Source organism: Ahaetulla prasina, chromosome 4 (genome assembly GCF_028640845.1).
Source record: "Ahaetulla prasina isolate Xishuangbanna chromosome 4, ASM2864084v1, whole genome shotgun sequence".
Classification (NCBI taxonomy): Eukaryota; Metazoa; Chordata; class Lepidosauria; order Squamata; family Colubridae; genus Ahaetulla; species Ahaetulla prasina.
In genome coordinates this window covers 26,649,457-26,674,323 of record NC_080542.1, presented here as the reverse complement: position 1 = coordinate 26,674,323, position 24,867 = coordinate 26,649,457, and the positions used below count along the sequence as shown (strand labels likewise).

General features: G+C 40.8%; 2 protein-coding genes across 4 annotated transcripts in view; both read right to left on the bottom strand.

Moving 5' to 3' along the window:
• Positions 1 to 13: 13 nt before the first annotated feature.
• Positions 14 to 17,138, bottom strand: LOC131197615 (apoptosis regulator BAX-like). 3 transcript variants are annotated; one of them, XM_058181887.1, is made up of 6 exons: positions 16,876 to 17,112; positions 9,882 to 9,930; positions 9,431 to 9,598; positions 7,458 to 7,593; positions 7,203 to 7,307; positions 14 to 4,915 (listed from the first exon to the last, which is right to left on the bottom strand). In XM_058181887.1, the coding sequence occupies exons 1-6, from the start codon at positions 16,931 to 16,933 to the stop codon at positions 4,814 to 4,816; spliced, it is 618 nt and encodes a 205-aa protein (XP_058037870.1). In that variant the 5' UTR covers positions 16,934 to 17,112; the 3' UTR covers positions 14 to 4,813. The 3 variants fall into 3 exon arrangements, with proteins under 3 accessions (XP_058037870.1, XP_058037871.1, XP_058037872.1); XM_058181888.1 differs by lacking the exon at positions 16,876 to 17,112 and adding an exon at positions 12,179 to 13,093; XM_058181889.1 differs by lacking the exon at positions 14 to 4,915 and adding an exon at positions 4,922 to 5,629 and having other exon boundaries at positions 16,876 to 17,138.
• Positions 17,139 to 21,305: 4,167 nt separating this feature from the next.
• The window catches only part of SLC6A16 (solute carrier family 6 member 16), a 52,455-nt gene continuing 48,893 nt past the window's right edge, over positions 21,306 to 24,867 (bottom strand). The window contains exon 13 of the mRNA XM_058181441.1: positions 21,306 to 24,561. Within this exon, the coding sequence (XP_058037424.1) occupies positions 24,289 to 24,561 (273 nt within the window). The 3' untranslated portion in view covers positions 21,306 to 24,288. The remainder of the gene's footprint in view (positions 24,562 to 24,867) is intronic.

Sequence of the window (24,867 nt, the reverse complement as noted above, 5' to 3'; positions counted from 1 at the left end):
TGGAACATGCAAGTTAAGTTTTTTTTTCTCATTTTTAATTTCCACACTAACAAAAAAAATCCATTGTAACTTCAATTGACAGATTAAAGATGAATCAAACATTTTTTTAAAAAATTATAAAATGGTAAGGTAGTTTTCAAAAAAACTTTTTTGTTAAAAAAAATGTAGAAACTATTGCCTAAGTAAGGGAAGGGTCAATTGCATAGAAAATACAGACATGAATAAACTTGAACAATAGAACAGCTAACCTGGGTGCATGTTAACGTTGGCTTTACAATCAGATGTGACTGGATTCCAACCTTAAGAGGCACAGCTACCGACCATGTCAGCCACTGTGTCTCAGGCCTGCAGACCTCTTGCGGTATATGTCAAACCCCAGAAATATACATAATTCAAGAATTTAATTCCTGATTGAAAACATGACAGCTTGTTAGGATAGATGATTAAGCAGGCAAAGATACCAGATTGGGGCCAGCTAAGAGAATAGCGTTCTGTCTAAATTGCCCACACGGCTGACAGTTTCAAATATTGTTTCCTTCCTTCCTTGCCTTCTGAACAAATAAATGAAGTGAATCTGATGGCAAAGATGAAAAACTTAAGCTGGCTGAGCAACCATCAACACTACCTCTGGCTAACTTTGGAGCTTTGGAACAGGAACTTTGGGCTAAGACTTACTCTTCATCTCAGCAGTCTACTGATGTAGCACAGAGGTCCTGTGCTGAGTTAAGGGGATATGGAGCAGGAGGAACTGAACAGTTCCTCAGGAACTTGCCCATCCATGAAGACTGTTGGCTAAGAAAGATAAACGCCCAGAGGCAATCCACCCAGGGTTATTTGTTGTAGCTACTTGTTTCACATTGGCTACTTGCCCATGTGCAAGATGCGTGTATTTTTAACACTGGGTGGCAAAAGAATAATTGAACATGCTGGTGCAATGAGAAGGGTCCCCCATACTTTTGGGGAAGGGAAGCATGATGCAAAATAAGCATCTGAACAAAAACAAAACATCATCCATATGAAGGTACAAATCCAGGGCGACACAGCACAGATTTAGGCATAACTGAATCTCAATTGACAATTAATAGCCAACTGCCCAAAAATCCCACAGCATTGTTGCCTGCTAATCCCAAACTAATGCCATAAAACACAGCCATGCTATCTATAAGCCACACCTCCTCAAAGAGCCAGAAATTTTGAAAGAAAAAAACCCACACAGCTTGAAATATCAAAGCACTACAAAAAGTAAGCCAAAGATCTAGATAAACCCAATCCAACCCACCCCTAGTCCAGTAAATTCACACTCCTGGACTCTTTTACTTCACAATTCCAAAATTATTATATTATGAAAATCCACAGCACCCCAAAATACTTTAAAGAATTACAACAGAAGCCTCAGCGTCCACAAACCCATGTTTTTTATGCATTGTTCTGCTTCTGGCTCTTCTGAGAAAAATGGAATTTGTCCGGACTACCTAAGCCCAACCCTTAATGGCAATTCATTCCCTCCCTAACCCAACCCCCTGAGGTAACAAAATCCCTCCCCAATATAATTATTCAAGTACAATTAATTCATATTGACCCACTCCTGCCTCCACTGCATTCACTGCCCCTAAACCTTATCTCTCATTATCTCTCATCTCCAGCCGCAACTTGTAGCATCCAGCTGAACCAATGTGCTTGGATGAATAGAAGGGTCATTCGCTGGCTAAATCTACAAAGGATAACAAAACAGATCTCAGATGTTAGCCTAGCTTGATGTGCTGCCATTATATAAATTGAGCACAACGACAGAAGAATGTACAACTGTATCAGGTAGTCTGACAGGGATACCCCACTTAGAATTGGCAAGAGGATGGAAAAAAACCAGGTTTCTAGAACTGGATAACCACCGCCTTAAAAATCCTCTACCACATTTGCCACAACCATTTCTTTGCAACTAAGAATGATCTGAAAGAATTCCCTGACTCCTACTTGATGGTTGCCACCGATCAATGTCTGACAGATTTGGCAGTCCTAGCACTATCAAATGATAGCTTATATTGGCTTTGTTCACAAAACATGCTGAGAAGGAAGCCACAAGTGGCAGTGGGGGGGGGGAGTTTAAACCCCATGTGCCAGCTTTTTTTTTTTTAAACATCTCTGATGGATGGGACCATCTGGATTCCCAATGCTCGTACCTTGGCTCTTTTTGACCTGGAAGGCCACAATTTTAAGGAACAGCACCAGGCAACCTTATGGTGAGTGAAAAACACAGTGAGCTGGGTTTTTTTTTTTAGGGGATGCAAATTGGCATACATGCTCACTCACTAGCAGAGATTACTTGCTTTACAAACAGGGCTAGGACTAAATTGTGTGAAAGACACCAATAGTCTAAGGCAGAGGTGGAGAACTATGGCCCCTTTATGACTTGTGGATTTCAACTCTCAGAATTCCTGGGAATTCCAGCATGGCTGGCTCAGGAATTCTGGGAGTTGAAGTCCACAAGTCATAAAAGTGCCATAGTTCCCCATCCCTGGTCTAACCCAATGTAGGTTATCAGAGCTATGCATGCCATCTTTCATTCCTGGAAGCTAAAACAACAAAGATGTTGTGGCAGCAACAGGGAAGACTGATGACCAAAAGTCACCAAATAAGCAATAGAACTGGTATTGCTGATTTTTTTTTTTTTGTGTGTCTCTCACTTAGCTTGATACACCACAACAATTTCAGTACCCTAACTCCTGGTCAAATAGCTCAACAATATATTATTTGGCCCACCCCCTTCTAGTTCAATATAGCTTGAAAAGATTCATTTGGAAGGCAAACACTGTACACTTTACAGAAGTGTAAAGACACATTTTGATTATCCGTTGATCGACTGGAAGATAAAAGTGAATGTAAATACTTTTGGGAAATGTTAAAACCAGGGGTGGGAATATGTGGCCTCCTCATTACAGGCTGCTGAAGTACAAATTCCCAGCAACACCCATGGCAGTTGAAGCAGCTGGGAATTTATAATTCAGCAGCATCCTGAGCAATGTTTCTCAACTGTGGCAACTTGAAGATTTGTGGACTTCAATTCCCAGAATTCTGGAAGTTGAAGTCCACATGTCTTTAAATTGCTGAGATTGAGAAACATTAATCTGGAGTCCCACAGATGTCCCATAGTTGGGCAAACTATGACATGGATGACTGAGAATCTCCATAGGCATTTAACCATTGATCTGGAGGATCATGTTTCTATTCCTGATCCGAGAATGATAAATATTTCCTGCATACCAATAAATATCAACGTGAAATCCATAATCCAAGATGGGTATCAATATGTGGGCATACTTTGGGGGCATATAAGCAGATGCTCCATCTTTTGCACATAGATCTGCAGTCACAATGTTTATCATTGCACACATGAAAATAAAGAAGCAATGTAGCCAAAAAAGCAAACAACCCCACAATAGTCACATGCAGCCAAATGTCTCAACCGTTATCACAGCTATAATGAGATACAAAGTACTAGGATATGGTAGAAGAGAGTATGACTTGCTGGATTTCCTGGAGATTTCTTTTTTATTTGGCCAAGTCTAAAGACTAAAGAAACCTCCAAGGGTGATTCGAGTCAACAGGTTCCCTCAACTTGGCCCCTTTCAAATCGATTAAGAATGCAACTTCCAGAATTCCCAACCAGCATACTATTTGAGAAACTTCTGGAGATCACAAGATTGGGGAAGGCTGAGGTAAAATATAGAAACGGAGAAGAAGCGAGCAATGAAAAAAAAATTCTTGTAGAATAAATAGATCAGAAGCCCTTTGCATTCTCTCTTCTCCATTTCTTGACTCAGATCTCCAAGGCAAGTGAAAAGTTATTTCCTATGAGGACAGAATGAAGCAGTAAAGGGAAGGGAATCTTCCAGTCATTTCGTCTCAATCTTGCGATGTCTTCTGTGTTTCACCTGGAGACATGTTGCTTTTATAAAGCATTTTTCTCACCTTCTGTTTGCTTGGACTGGGGACAGACCCATTTAGATTAGAACATGTTTCTATTTAGTGTCCCTCAGAGCATTTCTACAGAAAAACACAGATCTAGCAGAACGAAGGATGGCTTCCAAATTCTCATTTTCCAGCAATACAGTTCCTGTGTAAAAAGTCAGCCAAAAAAGTCCTGTACGCATCAATAGTTGCAAAAGGCTTGTAAATATTTCCTCTACTTTGATTGTGACCAGATCAATGACCTGTTGTTGTTCTTTTGTTTTTTAAAAAAGATTTACCAGCAGAAGTGTAATTTATTCAAAGTTTACTAAGGAGAGAAGTTGGTTTTCTCTCAGGATATTGCCAAAATTCAGTTTCTGTTCGAGGAAAGAAAAACATAAAGTATCAAAACTTGTTTGCACGGATCCCTTAGAAAACATCTAATCTGAGGATGCTGGACAAATGCACTGCTATTTCTGCTAGCAGAAGAAATCTGGGATTAATCTTCCAAAAATCGGTATAAACGTTTAGCAGTTATTTGCAAACTGCTGGTAGAGAGAACTAATCAACTTGCATCCTTCAACCTTGTTCCCCGTCATTGTTTCAAAACTGTAGAATCTTAATGTCTTCGGACCTCTAAGTCCAAGAGGCTGATTGATTGGAAAAAGCAAGCGAGAAGTACACACTTGTCAAAACAAAAAAGTGTGCAACTTTTTTGAAAAAAAGGCACCAAATATGAGCAACAGCACAGGTCTGAAAAGGAATCCTAAAACGTTTTTTTCTTGGTTAGGAAATGGTGGGGGGGAACCTGCCCCTCCTCCACTTGTTCTTGTAAGGAAAAGGTCCTCCTTGAGGAGGGGGCTGAGGATTAAGACATCTTCCAGAAGGTCAGTGAGGCAGTCAAGACCCCCGCAGCAAAGACAGCAATGGTTTGCCAAGTGGGGGTGCCGAAAAAGGAGAGGAGGCCTTCCTGGAAGGGACAAACAACAAAGGGAGCAAGAACACAAAGACATCTTATAGTGAAACGTTACAGCAATACAGGTAATCCTCATTTTATGACCTGTGGTCATAACGATGGACCCTCAAAAACGTACTGACAACCTGGTTTTGAAGTTCTGACAGCCACAAGTCATGTGACTGTATTTCAAGCCCGAGGCAACTAGGTCACTTTGATGGCCATTTGAAGTCTCCTACAGGTATGTGACTGCAAGGCTGAAAATTCTCATTTATGGTACTTCCATTTTTGGGCAAAAAGGCCCCTTAGCAAACTATTGGTTCATTTAATGACCATGGCATTCACTTAATGATTGTGCAAATGAATAAAGTCTGAAAATTGGGTTGGCTTCTTTGGGGTCAGGTTCAGTTACATTCACAAGTTGAGGATTACCTGCACAAGCATCAGCGTCATGTTTACAGTTGCCCCATGAAAGCCCACATTTTCACAGCGATTTTGTGAAGGAGGCTGGGCTGAGACAGAGCACTTCCAAAACATTCAGCAATAGTGGTCTTAATCTGTCCACTCCCCCACCCCCACCATTAGAATCAATTCAACATCTGAACCACACAGGCTCTCTTTGTTTCCCAGCTACTGTATGGTTATGGGGAAAGAAAGTTTTTAAACAAAAATCCATGACGGCTGAAAATTTTGGGATGGCGTAAACTCAAGAAATGTTCAGGAATTGTTCTGCTGGGAGAAAAGACATAAAAGATAATAAGAAGAGAGGAACTTTAAGAACACTTCAAATCTTTCCTCTTTTTTTTTTGTTAAATATAAAAAGGAATTTAATTACTTGACAGCCTCTATTCCTGAGTGAACTACTAAGATCAATGTGACCGGTTCTCACCACATACTAAACCACCATGTGATTTGTCTGGCTTTGGCTTAATCTGTAGGAATTCAGGACACAGATTGTTGGGGGGGGGGCATATGCTGACTCTGTAAACTGCTTAGAGAGGACTGTAAAAGCACTATGAAGCGGTATATAAGTCGAAGGGCTATTGCTATTACTAGGTGCTATTGCTAATTCAATAATTTTTAAAGCCATAATATATGGCTTAGTGTACTGTACACAATCAGAACTGTGGATTACTAAAACATACAGCTAAGTAAATCTTAGCTTAGTGGGCCGAGCAAACTCATCTCAATATATGCTTATGCTCAGAATTAACTATACTGCACAAAGCTTTAGTTCGTGGGCCCTGGAGCAGGGGTGAAATGCCCCCTGTTTGGACTGGTTGATCCGGTAGTGATGGTGGCGGGTGGTTCAGAGAACCGGTAGCAAAAATCCCTGCCCCCCCCAGCTGAGCCATGTGATCGTCAGAGCCTTTTTTTAACTTTTAAAAGCAGCCGAATAGGTTGTAAAAAATGCTTTTAAAAGGTAAAAAAAAGGCTCTGACGATCACAGCTGAGCCCCGCGATCATCAGCCTTTTTTTTTTACTTTTAAAAACATTTTTTCTACAACATCTTTGGCCAAAGAGGTTGTAAAAAAATGCTTATAAAAGGTAAAAAAAAAAGGCTCTAACAATCACAGATGAGCCGCGTGATTGTCAGTGCCGATTTTTTTACTTTTAAAAGCATTTTTTTACAACTTCTTTGGCCAAATAGGTTGTTAAAAAATGCTTTTAAAAGTAAAAAAAAAAGATTGGACACCACAGCTGATCACCCCCCCTGCATACTGTTCTACTTACCCCATGCCTCCTTTTGGCGTGCACTGTGCATGCGCACCTCACATTTGGTGTGTGGTGTGCACTATGCATGCAGAGCACATGTGTAGCCAGCGAACCGGTAATAAACCGGTTCAGATTTCACCACTGCCTGGAGTTTTGATATTAAAAAACTGAAATCGGCTTACATCTTTGATAAATGTTTTCTAATCTGAAGGAAGTCAATGTAAAGTCCCTGTAAACTCTAAATTACTTTAAATGACCTTTACACTGTAAATGAGAGTCAGCTTGGTATAGTGGTTCAGGTGCTGGCCTAGAAACCAGAAGTCTCTGAGTTCTAGTCCCACCTTAGGCAGGAAAGTTGGCTGAGTGACTTTGGGCCAGCCACCAAGAGACTGTGAATTCTAGTCCTGTTTTAGGCATGAAAGCTGACTGGGTGAATTTGTGCAATCACTTTCTCTCAGCCCAACCCATCTCAAAAGGTTGTTGTAGGGAAAATAGAAGGAGGAAGTAGTATTATGTATATTTGCCATCTTGAGTTACTTATAAAGTAATAAAGCTGGGATAAAAAAAATCTAATAAGTAAACTCACCCATCCTCCCTGGGCTTGGATCCAGGACAGGACATGTTCCTGGATATATTCCATCGTCCAGCTGATGACAGTTCTTAGGAGCTCTGGTAATTTACTGCACACTACCTGTTGAAAAATGACAAAATCAAGAAAGAAAAAAAAGTTAGTTATTAAAAACAGCCAAGATGGGGAGAAGTCCATGAAAAGGAAGCCCAAAATGGACAGCAGCTGGGAAGGGTGTGTGAAAAAGGGGAAGACTAGAAATGACATACTTACTTTTAGGACCAACTTGCATGCAAAATAAAACAATGCCACCACACGGCCCCAGTTAAAAGCACCGTCCGAGAACATCTCAGCAGCCACTCGAAAGAAAACTTCCTTGGGGGGATACATCTGAACTTGTTCTATCATCCTGTAGGGTGAAGCAAAAAATAATAATAAAAAAACAATAAATAAAAAAAAAGCAAAAAACAAACAAACCAGTCTAAACTAGAGACAGTCAAATATTGGGATAAGCTCAGTAAACCTAATACAATGCAGTTTTTTTTAAATGATTCATGCAGAGTTAAATTTTGGCCTCCTGTAAAGCTTAAGCTCTTTGAAGTCATTTGTAAGAAATTCACTAGACCTGGAAGGAGAAAGTGAGAGAGCTGTCAAGCTGAAATAGGCAGCTTTCATTCATTTATTTGTATCCTGCCTTCATTATTTTCACAAATAACTCAAAGCAGCAAACATATCCAACAACCTTCCTTCTCTTATTTTCCCCACAACAACCAACAACCCTGTGCTGTGGGTTGGGCTGAGAGAGAGTGACTGGGCCAAAGTCACCCAGCCAGCTTTCATGGCTAAGGCGGAACTTGAATTCATTGTTTCTCCTGCTTTTCTGGTGCCTTAACCATTAGAGCCATTAAACTGGCTCTCTTTTGCCATCTCGCTTTTGCCACCCAGACACGTTCCTAAAGTGCTGGGACTACAATTCACTTCCGAACAAAAGCTCTGTGTGTGAAGAATCAGGTAGATTATAAATTGCATTATCCAATTAAGTCAAATTTCCTCTAAGGAACTCCCAGGCTCACTTGGCATCAAATTGGCAATATCAAATAGATGCATACTATTCCTAGTCCTGGTACCTCTGCCTTGCAACACTCAATCCAGAGCAATTCACATAGCATTAGTTTTGGCTTGGGGGGCTCCTATCAAAAATAAACATAATTATTTTAAAAATTGTCCAAGCGTATCTGTCCTCTGTATAGGATTTGTTAGACTACAACGTTCTGTAACGATTTACATGGCATTTGAACAACTGATATAACCAATTATATAGGCTTTAATTTTTACTGTGCAATGCTCTGCAAACTGCAGTACTTAAATATAAATAAAACTAATTGATTGATTTAATCAGTTCAAGATTACACAGAGGTGTCAAAGGGATTAACAGCAGACAGAAAAGCAGTAACTATATGAATGCAAAGCTTACTTCTATTAGGCAGGAGACTAATAGCAGATATATCTGAACTCTGGGGATTTTATACAACAGGTATTCCTTGACTTATGATTTAGCCACTGTTTAAAGCTATACTGTCCTCCAAAAGATACTTATGACCTGGATTTCAAAGTTCCAGTGGCAGCACTGACACCCAGGAGCCATGTGATTATATTTTGGGCGCTTGGTAACTGGCCCACATTTATGACCCTTTGCAGCTTCCTATGGTCATGTGACTATGATTTACAGTGTGTGGGCGGGCACGTGTGTATTTTGCTGGAGGGGGGGGAGAGAGAGAGAGAGAGAGAGAGAGAGAGAGAGGGACAGAAAGAAAGAGAATATAACTTTATTGTCACTTTGAATGTATATTAATCGGCATACATTAAAATGAAATTTTGTTACCTGCAGCTCTCAAAAAGTCACCACCTCCAATATTTTACTTCCAGTTTCAGGCAAAATCTGCCCATTATGGATAACGTATCTAATAATTTTAAAAAATGGACAATAGGCTACAACTACTACAAAATATAACATAAAATTGGGTCGGCCAGATGGGTGCCTCAACATATGACTATGATGGAAATTCTGGGCTCCACTGCATTGTAAGTCAAAGTCTCCCTATAGTTCTCTCCCCACTCCCCAACCGTTATTGTTGCTTATAAGTGTTCATGAATAATGGGACTGCAAATAACAATTTAGATCTTCTAAAAAATAAATAATGGCTATAGTGATGGCGCAAAAAAACACTGAAGTTTGATCACGTTACCTCTGCAGCTCCGTGTTTCCATCCAGCTCATCTCCAATCCGGCGCAGGCAGTCACTTAGTGATTTGGTATTGGAATTACAAGCCTGAGCCTCTGGATTTTCAAGCTCTGCCATGGTCACCTCAATGCGTTCCGAATCTCCACAGCACTGTACCCGATCCCTGATAAAGCTGAAACAGGATCCCAGTAAAATAAAATAAATCATATGGGAATTTTCAGCCCGAGATCTCAACCGGCTCTGTCATTGCAGGTCTTCGCAGAAAAATCAACAGCTCAAAGTCTTGGCTTTATTGCTAGTTCCTCCAAGAGAGGAACGATATGCCTCTAGAGTAGTACTTCTCAATCTTAGCTTCTCAACCTTAGCACCTTCAATTTCCAGAATTCCATACCTCTTTAATCTCATCAAGGCTGAGAAACCCTGGTCCAGATATTTGCTGAAGATATAGAACTCACCTTTTGAGAAGAATGGTTCCTGTCTGAAGGATTTGATCTGAACTTGTGCCTGAAAGGGAGAGAAGCAAAGGAGCAATGAGGAGGAGAAAAGTCTCCAGGATCAAAAGAGTCAAGTTGATTAAGATCTAAGCTCTGCCCAGCTCAGCATCCTGCTTCACATCGTTGAACTACAGGTACTCCTTGATTTTACAATTATTTTTGTTTAATGACCATTCAAAATTAGAATGGAACGGGGAAAAAGTGACTTGTGACCAGTTCTCACACTTATGACCGTTGCAGCCTCCCCAAAGTCACACAATCGAACTTCAGGTGCTTGGCAACTGGTATACATTTAAGATGGTTGCATGGTCCTGGGATTGTCATCGGCTACCTTCCTAGGCAGCTTCTGACAAGCAAAATCAATGGGAGAAGTCACATTCGCCTAACGACTGCACAATTCACTTAACAACTATAGCGATTCACTTAACAACCACAACAAAAAGGTCATAAAATGAAACATAAGTCACTTAACAACTGCCTCATTTAATAATGGAAATTCTGGGCTCCACTGCAGTTGAGGACCGCTTGTACTGGAATCCCACTCCCAGGATATAAAGAATTTCCCTTCTCTATGACTCATCTAATCCCTATTACGGTCTGTCATCATCACATCTTGCTCAGCAAATGGCAGAACTCAACTGACTGGCACAATAGCACTATGGGCCACGTGCCTTTATTATAACATAGTTTATATGTTTTGTTATGACATGCCTAATAAATGGCAACAGCTTGAGTTGTTTAACAAGGTAAGCCAAAACAAAGCTAATATTAGGGAGGACGGGAGAAAAATCCAAACAGACTTAGGTTAGAATAACAGGCAAAAACAAGTACATTAAAAATAAGTACAGGGAGTCCTCCACTTGCGAACATATTTGAGACCAAAACGTACCTTGCTAAGTGAGACAGTTGTTACAACACAGTTATTAAGTGAATCAGTGCAATTGTTAACAATTATTAAGTGAATCTGGCTTCCCCATTGACTTTGCATGGCAGAAGGTCGCAAAAGAAGATCACATGACCCCAGGACACTGCAACCATCATAAGTACGAGCCAATTGCCAAAGCATGTGAATTATGATCATGTGACCACGGGGATGCTGCAATGGTTGTTAAGTATGAAAAGGAGTCATAAGTCACATTTTCAGTGCCCTTTGGATGGTCACTAAATGAACTGTGGTAAGCTGTGATCTACTTGTAAGAGGAAATATAAGATTATGCAACTAGATAAGGAAAATGAGAGATGTACAGGACAGGAAAAATCTGGTTCAGGAGCGGCACATGTAAGAGGTACTTAGATGTACTAATGCAGGGGTCTGCAAACTTGGCTCTTCTAAGACTTGTGGACTTCAACTCCCATAGTTCCTCAGCCAGCTTTGCTGGCTGAGGAACTATGGGAGTTGAAGTCCACAAGTCTTAAAAGAGCCAAGTTTGCAGACCCCTGTACTAATGAATCACAAGCTCAACCTATTCTAATAGGGTAATGCAGCTGAAAAGGCGGCCAAAAATCTCTTGAAGAGCATCAAGAGGAGCATATCACAGGAAGTAATTGTCGTTGGTCAGGCCTCAAGAGTATTGTGCTGAGTCCTGCACTTGATCAACAGAAACTAGTCTAGAGAAGAACTTCCAGGATGATGAAAGATGTGGAAAACAAATTAATCCTATGAGGAATGGTTAAAAGAACTAGGCATGTTTAGGTTGGAGAAGAACAGATTGAGAACGGGCATGATAGCTAGCTTTAAATATCCAAAGGGTTGTCATACCCTTCCAAAATGACAGAAGGGTTGTTGTAGAACAGGGGTGTCAAACTCAATTTCATTGAGGGCCACATCAGGGTTGTGTTTGACCTTGGGGGGGCTGGGTGTGTGTGGCCAGGGGTGTGGCCAGCTCAATGTCACTCATGTTGGGGATGCCTGTGGTGGCCCAAGCGCTCTGCCAGCAGAAATTGGAGCATGGCCTTTCCAAGCTCCGTTTTCGCTGGCAGAGGCTCCGCAGGCCAGTCCTTTGCTGTTTCTAGGGTGGCCCCACGGGCCAAATCCAAGTACCCTGAGGCCCGGATCCGGTCCACAGGCCTTGAGTTTGACACCCCTGTTGTTGAGGGTTAGGGTTAGGACGATTCTCCCTTGCTCCAGAGGGTAAAGCAAAGCTAATGGGATGAATCTTCCAAGGATGTAGATACAGATTAGACATTAGGAAGAACCTGAGAGTAAGAGCTTCTGGTCAATGGAACAGGTTATGCATTACATAGAGTGGTTTCTTCACCTTCCCTGAAGGTTTTCATCTACTGGAAATGGGGTAGTGAATCTTGCAGTGTCCAAGGGGATGGAACTGATGACTGATGAATCGAAACTAAGAGAATGATGAACAGAAACTAAGAAGCAAACTTACAGAGCAGCATGTGAACCTTTGTACACTCTTACTCATGTCAACATGGTTGACTCATCTTTTAATCGAGAAACCCCTTCCCTAAGGCCCGAAATTTACCTGCTGCAAATGTCAATAAAAGATTATAAAGAAAATCAACTTCTTCCTTCATCAGTTCTAGCAAAATAAATCAATTTCCTTTTTCATTTCTTTGACGTGCCACTCATTTCCTTTCAAGACAGTCTTATCATGACTAATTATTTACCTAGCAGCATATTTAGCTATCATTTCAGGTGATTGTTTCAAGTATCAGGTCATTATTTTTAGTCTCTCCACAGAACTAATAAAGAGACCAAGGATCTAAAACCACTCAGCCAGAAATAATTCATCTCTAACTTCAACATTCTTCTGCCTGGCTCACACAGATGTCAGGGGGACAGCAAAGTTGCCTTACAGCCATAATGTAAAAATGGTTTGACTCAGGGTTTCTTAGAGCTTGCATGCAGGTAGTCCTTGATTTATGACCGTAAGTTAGCCTGGAATTATGGTTGCAAATCATGCTGTTTGTTGGGTCACCTGATCACAGCCAATTTTACAACCTTTTTTGCAGCAGTCATTAAGTAACTACCATGATTGTTAAGTGAGTCTATCTTCCCCAATGGGTGGAAAATTGAAAGTAAACGCTGGTTTCTGTCAAACAAACAGATTAAATCGTAGTCATGTGACCATGGGACACTGCAAACAGATGTAGATGAGGGCCAGTTACTGAGCACTCAAAATATGATCACATGACCATGCCGGGGTGGGGTGGGGGAAATGGTCATTGGAACTTTGAATTGGGGTTGTAAGTAGCCCCGGGGGAAGGGGGGGGTTTCCATCATAATTTAGAACAGTCACTAAGCGGCCAATTGTAAATTGAGGCCTACCTGTACATATATTTGTTATTAATTTTTATGAGAAAATGCCTTTTGTTTACCTGATTTCAGAGCAACGTGAAACCAAAACCTGCTTTTAAAATATGCTCCATATGGCAAAAGTAGATATATAGGTTAGCAGTGATGCCAGGTTCACAAAAAGTTCAGTACTTATTTAACCATTTTTTCCATTAACTTTTGTCTGTATTCTTGAGTCTTTACACATACATGTTCTTACCTCCCATGTTTGCTATTCTGCCAACACTTCCCCATGATCAGCAAAGAATGTAATCTAGAACGGGGTGGGGGGGTTTCTCCAATCTTGGTCACTTTAAGCCTAGAGGACTTTGCTGGCTGGGGAATTCTGGGAGTTAAAGTCCTTCAGGCTTAAAAAGTGGCTAAGGTTGGAGACCCCTGATCTAGACAGAATCTTTGCCGGAGTAATACGTTCTTGTCTCCCATTCACCCCCCCAAAATGCGCCAATTAAAAATGTTTGTTTTACACCAGAGTAAAATTCCATTTTTCTGAAATTTCAATACCATCTCTAGTGCCTGGATCCACATAAAACATGCTGCAGGTTATGTCTTCCTGTTTTTTTGCCACATTTATACCTTGTGCTTTTTTCAACCCTCCTGATCTAAATTTAGATTGTAAGTTGCTAACAAGCAGAGACTTGTCCTTTACGTAATGATCACTAACTTGATTTTGATAAAGTAATGAGACAGATTTACAGAAGGCACTTCTAGAGACAATTATCAACCAGCCAGCCAGCCAGACAGAACTACTTCCAGAGGCAATACTCCTCTGAACAATAATCTAGCAGTGTTTCTCAATTTCGACAACTTTTAAGATGTGTGGACTTCAACTCCCAGAATTCCTTAAGCAACATCATCTCTGGCTCCTAAGTAGCTTTTAGATTTCTGTTATGGCCACACACAAAAATGAATTAGAAATACTATTATTTAATCTGATTAAGCATGGCTTTTTTAAATTTAAAGAATTAACTAATTATTTAACACACGTTAGTACCAATATCTGTAGCAAGGACCATTCATTTATTTACATGGCTGCCCATCTCTCAACAGAGTTTCTGGGCAGCTAACAGAATTAAAAGTCAAAAGAAACAAACCTGTAACAAAAACAAAAAAAAAATCAATATAGGTTATAACAAAAAATAAACAGAAAACACAAAGGGCCACATCAAGAACTACAACACCCATTTCAATGGCTAGGGAAAAACAAACCCAATTCATATATCAGTTTTAGTGAAAAAATGAATTTTATTGTAAAAAAATACAGTGGCAAATTATTAGATACATTTCTAAAATTTAGTACTTCAGATAAACTTCAATATTGTTAAACAATTTCATTTTGCTAGTTTTGATTTCTGCCTATCAAAGGATCTCTATTTTTTTGCTTAAAAATGGAGAATTTTTTTTCTCTTTGTTTTCTCAAATTTGGAAATATAGGCAGAAATAAAACAAATACGGTTCAAGTACTAAACTATAAGATGTAAATTAACAGAACAACTACCAAAATATATTATCAAATCATCTTAACAGGCAATCAAGATGGATTAACTGTTTTTCTTTAAAAAATGAGGATCTTAGTTAAATCACATTTTAAAATGTTATTGAGATCTTATTTAATTCAAACACATCAATATGAATATTCATTTGAATTTTGAATTATATTTTATCAGCATATTGGTTAATGGTTACCAATTGATTGACCATGTTTGACAAGACATAGCATTTTCTTATCTCTCTTTGTAAAACTGAGAATACAAAGATGGAGGGAGAGGAAATGGAAGAGACTTGGACAAGAGGAAGAATGGGTGGTGGGCGTACAGTTTCTTAAAATAAATTTCTGAGTTCTGCTGGAGAAAGTGTAGGAATTAAATCTTATTGAGACAGCACACCATAAAATCACTTGAGAATAATTTTTGAATCTCCAGATAAGACAACCATGTATATCAAATGCCGAAGTAATCCTAATTTTCAGAAACTGAATCAAAAAGTACCAAAGTATTGAAAAATGTAGTTCTATATCAAAGTACAAGAAAGTAATGATTCTTAGTGATTTAAATCAAATCTACCATCTTCTAATCATATTAAATCTTTACTCCAAAAGTTCTATGTGAAAAGCAAAACCGAATGTGAACGTTTGTAATTTATGGTTGAGATGGACACTTACCAAGAGCAAAGTCCCATTACTATTAAAAAGCATTACAAAGCTACTCAATTTTTCTCTTTATTACTGGATATTTATTTGTGTGTGTGTTGTGTGTGAGAGAGAGGGAGGGAAGGAGGGACACAAATAAGAGTTTTTAAAAATGGATGAATAAATTTGGAGCACTTGCTCATTCAATTTAAGAAACGGAAAGCTTAGCCCAATAAAATCCTCATCTAGAAACATCTGAAATATAGACTCCTCAGCTTCACTACAATATCATTTTTTTGCTTTTCCTCGTTTCATTTCTTAAGAATTCAAAAGTTTCTGTGCTGATTTTGTGACATTTTAATTAACTTCCTGAAGACACTGCCCTTATATAGATTTTCAGTTTCTACTTTGATGCTATGATCCATCGCCATCTCATGTTTCAATGTTTTGTTGTGGCTTTGATTTTCAGGAACTTATTGTGCTTCTTTGTGCACCAAGCCACTTGAAATATAGTGACTACAACAATTTTAACAAGAAAAGACCGTGAAAAGAACCTTTTCAAACATTTCCAACTCAGTTGCAGCACCTGAAATCTGCCCTGGCATCGCCCACTTCCACCCAGAGGTTTGAATACCGCCAACTCTGCTGTCTTTGAATCCGCTTTTTCCCAATCTTGCAATAATCTGGATTTGTTCTTGGTAATACATCTATTCCTATTTCTTCATCCTCCTCCTTCATGGAGTGGAGGTTTGTGTATTAATGTACTGTGATTTTGTTTTCAATTTGAATCAGAGTTGCTTTTCAGTCCGGTGGCTTTAGGAATCTAAATCGTCAATGACAGATCATTGTTAATGCACTGTGGATTTGTTTTTAATTTGAATCAAAGTTGCTCTGGAGTAGGGTGGCTTTAGAAATCTAAATCACCAATGACCAGATCCTCATCGGAATCCCCGTTCAGCATCTTTGGAGCGCTAAATAAAACTCTCCTGCTAGGATAGGTTCCCCTATTGTCATTTCAAAACCCTCATTCTGATTTAGCCACCCTGTGGCAAGGCATCACTTCAAGAATAAAGCCTCCCATGGATGAAAAGAAACCCCGAGATTCTCGAGGAGGAAGCAGCAGAAGCCCAAAGGCAGCCGAGGGTGGTTGTTTTCTTTTTTGCCCGCCACCTGAACCTACCTGGCAGGGTTGTCGCACGGACACAAACAAAACATGCCCACGGCCCTGCCCTTCCTCAGCCCGGCAAGACTACAACCCTCCGCCAAGCAGAGGCAATGGGGGGACTCGCTGGGTGGGGACGGCGACTGTCGGGAGTCGGTCTCCTTAGGAAGGCGCTAGGCTGGAGAGGAGCAGCATCAAGGCGCTCAGGCTAAAGGCAGCCATGGAAATCTTCATGCCCGGGCATGCCCTCGTCTTCGGAGAGGCAGCTCGCGCGTGCTTTGGCGTCCAGCCTCCGACAGGCTGGCCCGGCTGCCGCGCCCCGCCTTCCCTGCTCCCCGAGCCCCGGCACGCTCACCCTCCATGCGAGGCGGGAGCTCCCGCTCCCTCCCGGGACCCGCCGCTGCCGCCGCCATCGCTCCACTCTACTCAGCTGTGCCCGACTCAAGGCGGCAACCCGCTTTATAGAGTCACGTGATCCAGCGGCCGGCAGGGGGACAGGAGGAATAAAAAAAAAAAAAAGTGAGAGATGGGGGGAGGAAAAGCAGCGCGGAGAATGGGAGAGGGTCATTGCCGGTCACGTGACGATGCAGCGGCACCCGAGAGAGGGAGAGGCGGGCTGAAGCCATGACATCCTCTTTGGTTGCCGGCTTGAAGAGCCGAGGAAGGAAGGGGGAGGGGCGGGGCGGATTAATGCAACCACTGAAACTTCCGTCAGCTCATGCGCAGAACTGTCTTTGTAGCAAATGCACGTAAGGGCATAATCTGCCCCCTCCTCGACTTTGTGGGTCACGTGACCCCGGTGCCGTCGTTCCTCTCTAAAGGAAGGGGCGAAAGTAAAGCGATCGTGCGATGCGAAGTAAGGGATCGTGCGAGGCGGACGAGGCCCCGCCCCGTTCGAAGAAAGACTTTAATCCCCCGTCATTGCCGGTAGAGGGCAGCAAAATGAACTTCAATTTAAAAAATGTTAGATTTGCTTCTGCGTAAACGCACAAGGTTGGACCGAGGTCGCTAAAAGCAAAACAGGCGGGATTGAGTTCGCGCAATAGTTAGTCCTCGATTTACAACAGTTCACTTGTTCGAAGTTACAATGGCAATGAAAAAAGTGACTTATGACCATTTTTCGCGCTGATGGTGACTGACGGTCGTTGCAGCATCCCTGTGGTCGTGTGATTTACATTTGGGTGCTTCACAAGTGACTTGCAGTGTCTTGGGGTCATACGCTCCCCTTTTTGCAACCTTCAGACAAAGTCAATGAGGAAACCAGATCCACTTAACAACAGTGTTACTAATTTAACCTCCTCAGTGGTTCATTTAATAAATGTGGCAAGAGGTTGTAAAATGGTGCAAAACTCACTTAATGAATTTCTCACTTAGCAACCTAAATTTGGGGACCAATAGTGGTCATATGTTGAGGACTAACTGTCCTGTACACCCCGTCAAAATACAGTTGGCTAGTAGCCTAATCATGGTTGTGTGTAGTGGGGAGTTTTAAGAATTCTTCAATGAGCTAAAATAGAAAGGCAAGGCAGGGGAAAAAACCTCTTTAGTCAAAGTGAAAAACTAGATATAATTTGAAATGCAGGAATGCAAACTATTTATTAGATTTTTATGCCACATGTATTATTAAAACATAAATTCGCCTTCCTCTTATTTTCCCCACAACAACCCTGTGAGGCGGGTTGGGCTCAGAGAGGCGCACTAGCCCAAAGTCAACCAGCCGGCTTTCATGTACAAGGTAACACTAGAACTTATAGTCCCCTGGTTTCTAGGCCAGCGCCTTAATCACTACACTAGCTATTCAAATGACCAAAAAATGTCCATATTGTTGCCAATGAAACTTCTTACGAACATGTTATATCATCAAGAACTGAATTCAACTTGGGATGATCTTTTTTAACTTGTAAAAAACCCTTTGCTCTTGATTTTAAACTTTTACTCAATTGTTGCTAATTTTAATCTTAATGCTTTAAATGTTTTTATAACTTGTGTTTTTCTATTGTAAGCAGTCCAGAGTTACTCAGGACAATGCAATGGGTTGAGTATGATTTTAATAATAAATAAACAAATGGCAAATTGCTTAGAATTATCTGGTGTGGCATGCAGTTAACAGGTAGCACACGTAGCCATATTGGTGGGCACGTGAGCTCAGCTCTGGAGCGCATGTGCATGTGCGGCTAGCTGATTTTCGGGCCTTTTGGCCCACCTGCAATAGGGAAACCTCCTGTTTCCTACCACCGGAGGTCCTGGTGGGGTTGGGGAAGGATTGTTTTTTGCTCTTCTCATGCTCTAGAGCCGTGATGGCGAATTCTGGCATTCCCACGAGCCGGCCTGCGTGCCAGAAGTGGCACGTGAAACTATCCCACGAGGTATGTATGGCCCCACTGGCCTTCAAACACATGGGAGCAGTGGAACCGGAACACCCAGATACCAGCATGGAAGTGCGCCCGACAAACAACTGGCCGTCGTGCATGCACACGTCAACCCGGATGCCGGCCTGAGCATGTGTGCCGGAACGCTGCTTTTCTGGGTTCCACCGCTCCTGCATGAGCGACAGCCAGCTGACTGGCACATGTTTGATCACAAAAACGCAGAAGAGGAGCTTCAGCATTTTTTAAAAGGCGATACTAGCACTTTTAACATGGCAATTTAGGCCTTTTTTTAAACTTCAGAAAAACACTTTATTTCTATTTTTGCCAAAACCATCTTTTGATATTCAAGAATTTGTGTTTTTGTCGCTAAAACACAGCTAAAATGCAACCCATAAATTTGCCATTTTTGGTATCTAGTTGTCTAGAATTTTCTATTCAAGTCTCATACAATAGTCATAAGAAAGATAGAAATCCAGCTGAGAAAGAGTAATGTAACCCATATATCCAGCTGGGTTTGTACTTTTCTTAAAACTTGCAAGTATAAGTCTTTCTTTGTTTGATCACTGGCTTTCTAAAGCAGTGGCCCAGCAGGGGGAGGGAGGGGAGGAAGTAGGGATGGTTTTGTGTGAGGGAAGTTGCGCACGCGCACATCTTCATTTGTGTGAAAGTGGGGCTGCGACCTGCTGGCGCCCATCACTCACGCAGCCCGGTTGTGAACAGGCCACAGCCTGGTGTTGGGCTCAAGCCACAGGTTGAGGACTCTAGTTCTAAAGTGTCACATATAACAATACACTTGTCATTTGTTTCAAAAGGACTTGACCATCATTTAATAAATGCTTTTTGCTTTGCCTGAATTACTTGGTGATTTGTACTCATGATCAATCATATTTTCAGGTGGGCAAAAAAGCCCTTTTGCAAAGGTAAAAGTGTCTCTTTCAAATTCAGGGATAAAGTTCTTAGCTCCACATCAAATTTGGGTGCCTGAGTTTCAAGGCAACAGACACAGTAGGGAAAGTATATTTTGAACCATTTCATGAAATCTGATTTTGAATGGAGAATCTAGTAAAGCATTTGATAAAGTAGACCATAACCTACTACTAGATAAAGGAGAAAAATGTGGGTTAGACAGCACCACCACCAGATGGATTCGTAACTGGCTGACCAACCGCACTCAACGTGTAGTCCTCAATGGAACTACATCCACATGGAGGGAAGTATGCAGTGGAGTAGCCTAAGGCTCTGTTTTAGGCGCAGTACTCTTCAACATCTTCAGCAATGACTTGGACAAGGGGATAGATGGGGAACTCATCAAATTTGCAGATGACACCAAGCTGGCAGGAATAGCCAACACTCCAGAAGATAGGCTCAGGATACAGAAGGATCTTGACAGACTTGAACATTGGGCGCTATCTAACAAAATGAAATTCAATAGTGAAAAAAGTAAGGTTCTACATTTAGGCCAAAAAAACAAAATGCAAAGGTACGGGATATGTGGTACCTTGCTCAATAGTAGTAACTGTGAGAGGGATCTTGGAGTCCTAGTGGACAACCATCTAGATATGAGCCAGCAGTGTGCAGCAGCTGCCAAAAAAGCCAACACAGTTCTGGGCTACATAAACAGAGGGATAAAATCAAAATCATGTGAAGTGTTAATACCACTTTATAATGCCACACTTGGAATATTGCATTCAGTTTTGGTCACCATGATGTAAAAAAACATGTTAAGACTCTAAGAGTACAGAGAAGAGCAACAAAGATGATTAGGGGACTGGAGGCTAAAACATATGAAGAACGGTTGCAAGAACTCGGTATGCCTAGTTTAATGAAAAGAAGGACTAGGGGAGACATGATAGCAGTGTTCCAATATCTCAGGGGTTGCCACAAAGAAGAGGGAGTCAAAGCACCCGAGGGTAGAACAAGAAGCAATGGGTGGAAACTAATCAAGGAGAGAAGCAACTTAGAACTAAGGAGAAATTTCCTGACAGTTAGAACAATTAATAAGTGGAACAACTTGCCTCCAGAAGTTGTAAATGCTTCAACACTGGAAATTTTTAAGAAAATGTTGGATAACTATTTGTCTGAAATGGTGTTGGACCAGAAGACCTCCAAGGTCCCTTCCAACTCTGTTATTATTGTTATAAAATCTCTGAAACAACCTGTTTCACATTTTGGAACTTTTACAGCACTAAGAGTGACTGAGATGTTCTTAGTTTGCCTAATCAAAATGAAATAAATTGTGACAGCTACATCTATGTTTTTAAGTGCCCTAATTTGAACAAGGAAAAATTCCCTAATTTGAACTTGACAAGTTATCTTTATTGCCACTGCAGGACTTTAATGTATGATAAAGAAGTTTAAATCAACCAAGATAGAAATCGGACACATTTTCCCACCCCAGGAATTTAATACAATGCAATTGTTTGTGCTAAACAGCTTTTATTGGAGAAAAAGGGGGAAACAGTTAAATATGTTTTCTTCTTTAAGGCTCATTCGTTGAAGTCAGGTTCTGTTCCCTCATAATAAATTGACACCTGTCATCAGAACAGTGGTGTTTTAATTACTTGCTTTGTTCTTCCCTGCATTAGGGAAGTCCTCAAAACAAAATTTAAACCCCAACATACAGTTCATTTATTGAACTATTGAAAAGTCCAGTAATTCCCCATAGAGAATATTATAAAACAAGCAGTCTATTTATTGACTACTTTTCCAAAGCTTTAAGCTCTTTGAGCTATAATCTCTGACAGACTACTGGAAAAGTCCATCCTCCCCTTTATTTCCCACTGAAGTAGAATCATATAGAAGTAAGGCTATGATTTGGTTATGCAAGGAATATATATACCACTAGTAATAACTGAGAGTTCTCAAATTGCACCACCATAACTGCTTACAGCAGCCTTGTGCAGGTTAAACAAGGAGCATAACTGGCAATGTGTTTTGACAACTTTGCTCTTTCAATTTTTAAAAAAATATTTGTGACAACCCTCCTAAGAGGTCCCAATCCAGAGCTTGTTCCAAGTCACCAGAATAACAATTAGTCTAAATTAGTTTAAAACAGCGTTTCTCAACCTCAGCAACTTTAAGAGGTGTGGACTTTTAGCCCCAGAAGTCCCCAATCAGCATGGCTGAGTGGAGAATTCTGGGAGTTGAAGTCCACATATACCAAGGTTGAGAACACTGCTTTAGAACATGACAAGTGTCATCAGATATCAGGTGGGACCTTGCTCTTGGGGAGCTTACAATCTAAAATGAATTTTGGGGAATAGGGAGGAGTGTGTGAGACATAAGATGCTTTAGCATCAAATGCACCTGGACATCAGGCCTTTTCTTCCTGGATCTCATTCATTCTCTTTGCAGAACGACACTGCTATCTGTTCAATCATCTCCAATTCTCAGGAATTCCAAGCTGTCTCCGCCTTTTCCTGTCTTGCATGGTTTTTTTCAGTTGTTCTATGCTATTGCTGGTGTGAACTTCAATGGTGTCTAGTCGTCATATCTTTTGATGGCCTCATTTCCTTTTACCACTGATCACTGGAGAGCATAAAGTGCCTTGAAATCCAGTAACTGTAATTCTCCAGTCAGAATTTGTCCAACCAATAATTTTTAAAGATGCCTTCATGGGGAACGGAAAACTCTTTGACAGTTGTTCAAACTGTAAGGTGGTTCAACGAAGTGAAGAGAGTCTACTTAAATATATTTTATTCACAGGCCCTTTATTGTTCCATTTTCATTTTTACTGTCCTCCAGCACAAGTCATGTGTTTTCCAAGATGATATGGAATTGTTGTGTGTTGTTCATTCACAAAAGGGGGCTCATATGACAAACTATCCATCTGGAAGCTGGTTTATGTTTTCCAAATGTTTTTTCTGTCCTTTCTCTGTTCATACAAAGGCCAGCTTTTTTTAAAAGAATGGAATAATAGTGCAGTCTTCGCTTCTATAGATACCCTTAACAATTGTCTTCTTTTGTATTTTTAAAAAAATGTTTAAAGTTACAACTGTTTAGTGCCCTATTAATTTTTTAAACACACCAATTGTGTTACCGTTGACTTTTTGATTCTTTCCAACCCAATGGAATGCTGCAAAGAAATTATGTAAAGGGACTCATGACTTTATCTGCCTGTTCATCAGAATAGGACTAAATTTGGTGTGGGAGAAGTCGCCCATAAAACAAAAATCAAATTTAAAGTCATCCAGATCACGCCAGGATTAAAACAAAAAAACTGTCAGAAAAATCCCCTGTGTGTATCTCTTTGGGAGATATAGTTGGACAGAACCTTGGAATGTTGCCCACTGATCTAAGCCCTGTTTCCTCTTAGTCACATGACCCACAGTAGGACTATAATTAAGGGCTAAAAAAAGAATTCTGGAAACCCCTTCCTCACGCTTTGCTACTTAGTTTAAAAAGAAGCATTAGTGAAATATGCTGCTTAAATGAGAACAATAAAGCAGTCTAATCCATTTCAAATTATTTTCCCCCTTTCACTTCCATCTTAACCTTAAAAAATATACTGTACACTGTGATCATATAGATTATATACATTCAACTTTTAGGAATGGGTAATCAGGCTTTAACGAATAAGCGCTTAGCATTAAATATTTGATTTTGTTTTTAAATGCTTTGCTTGGAATTCCCTCCCTACCAATAGCCACTCAGGTTCCATTCCACCATTATGAGTGGAATAGGTATAGACAAGTATGACTCTGAGAGTGCTGAAAATTAAGAAGCTTATAGCTTCCAGTGGAAGAGCTATGATGGATTTGGCGTCAGACTCTGAAGTCACTATAATGAGTCTCTCCTTTTAGATCCAAGTAACTTTTCTCTTGTTCTACAGACAGGGACTGTGAGACCAAAAGAAATATTCTTTCTTATTAAGGCTGTCAAAGGCTGGAAATGCAACAGGTGGAGAATTGCAATTCTATACAGGTAGTTCTCACTTAACAACTGTCCCTTAATAACCATTCAAAGTTACAATGCACTTCAAAATAGCTGCTTAACGACTGCTCAAAGTTATAAGACTTCAGAAAACCTATTTGTGATCCGTACTCCAAGTTATGACTGCTGCACTCTGCTAGAGTCATGTGATTGCATTTTGGGTGCCTGGCGAACTGACACACTTGTATAACCGGTTGCAGCGGGTTTTGGTCATGTGACCACAATCTGCCACATTTTTTGCCACTTTCTAGCAAAAAATGGCAAAAAACGCCCATTGGATATATGCTGGATTTTCTTTATGACCCTGATTCACTTAATAACTGTGATTCACTTTATGACCATTGTGAAATGGTCATAAAGTCAAGTTCGGTCATGTGATGCCTCATTTTATGACCACAATGACTTATGACCAAAATTCTGGGCTCCACTGTGGTTGTAAGTCGAGGACTACCTGTACATCACCCATTCTATTCCTGCCCCTCTTCTGCGGGCACAAGCAAGTAACCCTTGCCTGGGTAATCGAGCTCAAGATCAGCCGGGCTTTCTTTTTCTTGCACTCCATCTTCTTCTTCTTCTTCGGTGGGTACACGTACCTGGCCAGAGTTGTGGCTCTGTTGGGAAAACCGTTCCAGCAAGAGCTGCCTAAGAAACATGACTGGAATGGGCAGAGCAGCCACAACAATCAGGCTAATGAGAAGGCCCAAAGCCCACGGTGGGTATTCCAGCTGCTCCTCCTCTGCCTGAAATGGGAAGGCAGAGAGTAAATTTTAGATTCATTATCTCCCTTTTACAACAGGCCTCTTCTGGTTGTGTCAGCAAGAAAATTCAGTGGAAAAAGATTCTCTCCATAAGTAAGCCATAATATGGTGCATTTGTTTGGGTTTAACAATCTGAACTATGTTTTGTTTTGTTTTAGATTCTAACCCAAGGTTAAGGCTAAACATATTGTGTGAACCCACCCTTTAAATCAGAGGTCCCCAACCCTGGGGCCGGAGCCCAGTATCAGGCTGTAGCCTGTTTCAAACAGGGCCATGGAAGTGACAGGT